The sequence below is a fragment of the Echinops telfairi genome, unplaced genomic scaffold (assembly GCF_000313985.2).
Source record: "Echinops telfairi isolate 266 unplaced genomic scaffold, ASM31398v2 ScPeMD7_7424;HRSCAF=8462, whole genome shotgun sequence".
Taxonomy (NCBI): Eukaryota; Metazoa; Chordata; class Mammalia; order Afrosoricida; family Tenrecidae; genus Echinops; species Echinops telfairi.
This window is the reverse complement of record NW_022111324.1, coordinates 75134203-75137741: the sequence shown is the minus strand read 5'-3', so window position 1 is coordinate 75137741 and position 3539 is coordinate 75134203. Positions and strand designations below refer to the sequence as shown.

At 56.8% G+C, this 3539-nt stretch overlaps 1 protein-coding gene across 2 annotated transcripts in view; it reads left to right on the top strand.

The window, feature by feature from the left end:
* The first annotated feature begins 1220 nt into the window (after positions 1 to 1220).
* LOC101651545 (left-right determination factor 2-like) overlaps positions 1221 to 3539 on the top strand; it is a 5490-nt gene continuing 3171 nt past the window's right edge. Inside the window, exons 1-4 of one of the 2 annotated variants that reach the window (XM_030887798.2) lie at positions 1221 to 1523; positions 2988 to 3034; positions 3137 to 3234; positions 3375 to 3539. In XM_030887798.2, the coding sequence (XP_030743658.1) occupies positions 1274 to 1523; positions 2988 to 3034; positions 3137 to 3234; positions 3375 to 3539 (560 nt within the window). In that variant the 5' untranslated portion in view covers positions 1221 to 1273. Of the gene's footprint in view, positions 1524 to 2987; positions 3235 to 3374 lie in introns of both variants that reach the window. The other variant, XM_004700163.2, reaches the window with a different exon arrangement.

Genomic DNA, 3539 nt, shown 5'->3' with positions numbered 1-3539 from the left:
TTCTCCTTGGGCCCCAGTCTAGGGTAGCCAGATTTAGCAAACATGAGAGCAGGCTGCGCAGGCTCAAAGTGAATGACAGCTAAACAATGAGTCATTTTCTAGTATGCCTTAAAGTACCGCATCCTTTATTTTAAATGACACTGTTACCCCTGGCTGTTTGACCAGTTGTCATTTATTTATTTATTTTCCAATTCCATATTAGTTGTTTGTTTTTTAACAATGTCACCAGCACACAGTTCACAAACCATGTCATATATTTCAATAGTTCGGTCACATTGGTAAGAATTGTGCATCCCATCCCTATAATCAATTCCAGTACCTTTCTTCTTTCTTGTACTCCTTTGACCCATACTGTTATTTTCCCAGCACAACTTTCCAACCAGTCTGAAGTCCAATTTTAAGAAAGGCTGCAGTGTTTAGGGGATTTGCCCCCTCCCTGCCCAGGCAGGTCACTGGATTCATGGCGCTGGCTCGCCTCCCTCACAGGCCAGGCCAGAACACTGCACTGCATCAGTCTGAGAGTTGGGAAAGAATCCAGGCTGAGAACACTTGCATTACCTGCAAGTACTCGGGGGCATTGTTTTATCTCTGAGTCTGGGCTTTCTCGGCTCAAATATGGGCAGAAGGAGTGGACTAAATGATTGTTTACATTGAAAACGCTTCGGCTATGAACAGCAGCGAAGAGGGGGAGGATTGGGATCCTTATGGAACCTAACTCCATCAGGACCAAATGTTCCAGGCTCCCCACACCACCCCCAATAGCCCTGGCTGCTAGTATCCAACCCTGCAGGAGGGTTGAAGGCAGCTCCAGTACCTGCTTAAGTAAGGAACAGGGCAGGGTCCTTCAGTGAATGCAGAGAGCAAGTAATCCAGAAGACCAGGAAGACTTTTGTCTCCCACCTCTTTTGTAAAAGCAAGCTTCTAATTTAACTGATAAGGCACCCAACCAAGGGGAGGGCTCATGAGTGCTCAGCTGCAGGGACAGCAGCAGCCAGGGCTTCAGCCAGTGTGGCTTGCAGACAGCCCCTTGTGCCCTTTCCAGACAGCCCCCTCCTCCAGCCTCAGGGACCTGTCTGGCTGCTGAGCCCCCAGGTGGTCCAAGGGGTGTGCCCTGCCTCTCTCCCTCCTCCAGCCCACCCTACCCCAGGCCCAGCCCAGGGCTTCTATAAAGCTGGCCCAGCCTGGCTCTCAACACACCCACTAGGTTTCAAGTCCCTCCTGGACCCTCTGCCAGAGCACACTGTCTCTGCGCCTGGCTCCCCCGAGCAGCAGCATGTGGTCGCTGTGGCTCTGCTGGGCAGTGTGGGCACTGCCCCTGACCGGCCCCGCAGCCGCCCTGAGCGAGGAGCAGATCCGGGACAGCCTGCTGCAGCAGCTGCACCTCAGCGAGGTGCCTGTGCTGGACAAGGCGGCCATGGAGGAGCTGGTCATCCCTGCCCACGTGAGGGCCAAGTACGTGGCCCTGCTGCAGCGCAGCCACAGGGTCCTCTCTCGAGGGAAGAGGTTCAGCCAGAAATTCCAAGGTGAGGCCGCCATCCCTGCCATCCCTGGGCTGGGAGGGTGGTGGGTAAGGCTGGGGTGTCTGCTCTGCTGGTGTCAAAAGGACCCTGGCTGGGGTTCTGTGGGTGGGCTGCCAGGAATCAGGGGTCCTGACTCAGAGGTCAGTGAGGAGGGAGCATGGGGGCTCTTGGGTCCTGGTCTGCATACACTGAGGGCCCCACCCATCAGGTCCCAAGGAGGTGTGGCAGACCAGAGCCAATGTCCAAGCCAGGACAGAGGGGAAGGCACAGGGAAAGCAGAACCTCTCTGAGGGGCTGGGTGTGGCGAGGCCCCAGGCTATCAAAATGCAGGCAAGTCTGGACTTCTTGGATTCCATTTCACACTGCCTTTAACGGGAAACGGGGTAGAACTCTGGCCTTCCAGGAAGGAGCTGTGGGTGCAATCCTGGCCAATGCGCCCCAGTCCTTCAGGGGTGCCTTGGGTGTTGCTGACCAGGTTTCAGCAGCGCTTCCAGACGAAGGGAGACCAGGAAGGCAGTCCTGGGGTCTACTTCTGAAAAGCAGCCAGTGAAAATGCAATCCCAGCCGTCTGGTCATGAGCACAGGGTCGCCAGGAGATGGGGCTCAGACCCTTGGAAAATGTTTTCAAATCTCTGAACCTGTTTGCCCATCTGGGAAAAAGATGGTCTGACTGTCTTGTCTACTTGTTAGCATTCAAGGGAGTCAATGCCCACAGATAAGGCCCTTTCTGCATAGCTGAAAGGTATGACTTGTTTGGGTCAGCTGTTAGGGATGCAGTGGCCTGGGGTCATTTTAGTGCCCCCAGCGTTGCCAGATTTCCTGAGGTAACCCTCCTACAGGGGTGCAATTGTTATTAAAAGGCCCCAAGTTCCAAGGGAGACTTTTAGCCCTATAACGCCGTTTTTGTAACATTAAATTTAATGTATATATTGATATATATTGATAACTATGAAAGTAAAGAATAAAAACAAAAAAATTTTTTTCCTGAAATTAAAACTTCAGGCGTTATTTAGGTAACTGGTGACCTGGGTGTACAAACTGTTCTCTTTGGCCAGCTGAGAGGTTAGAGGTTTCACTTGGGGCTGCTACCTGCAGGTCAGCAGTTCAAAACCACCAGCCGCTTCTCAGAAGAAAGACGAGGCTTTCTATTCCTGTGAAGAATTAGTCTCAGGAACTACATGTCCTTTAGGATGGCTATGAGTGGGACTTGACAAGACGGCAGTGAATTTGATTTGGGGTTTTTTTGAGAGGTCCCAGGCATTTGCTTCTGATAGAGCAGCCATTGACCAACTCCCAGTCTTGTGGCACCCAAGGGATGGCAGGGCAGCTGGGACCCCTTGATGGAGTGACCTCAAGAGGTGCTGCTCTTTCCCAGCCGGGCTAGCGGGCCCATCCCTGGCCCTGCCACCCCCAGGGCTGGCTCCCCAGTCCCTAGAGAGGCCCCACTGACCGTGCTGGTGTTCCCAGAGGTGGCCGGCAGGCTCCTGGCGTCCGAGGCCTCCCGGCACCTGCTGGTGTTCGGCATGGAGCAGCGGCTGCCGCCGGACAGCGAGCTGGTGCAGGCCGTGCTGCGGCTCTTCCAGGAGCCGGTCCCCAGGGCGGCGCTCCGCAGGCAGGAGCGGCTGTTCCCGCGCAGCGCCCGGGCGCGGGTCACCGTCGAGTGGCTGCGCGTGCGCGACGATGGCGCCAACCGCACGTCGCTCATCGACTCCAGGTGGGGCCCTGCGGCGCGGGGGAGGGGTGGGCGTGGGCATGGGGGAGGGCAGGGGCGGGGCGTGCGCGTGGGGCGTCCGGGCTGGACAGCGGGGAGGCTCTGGGGCCCGCCGTGACGGCCGGTCCCCGCTCCGCCCCTAGGCTGGTGTCCCTCCACGACAGCGGCTGGAAGGCCTTCGACGTGACCGAGGCGGTGAGCCTGTGGCAGCAGCTGAGCCGCCCGCGACAGCCGCTGCTGCTGCAGGTGTCGGTGCAGCGCGAGCACCTGGGCCCGCTGGCCTCGGAGGCGCACAGGCTGGTGCGCTT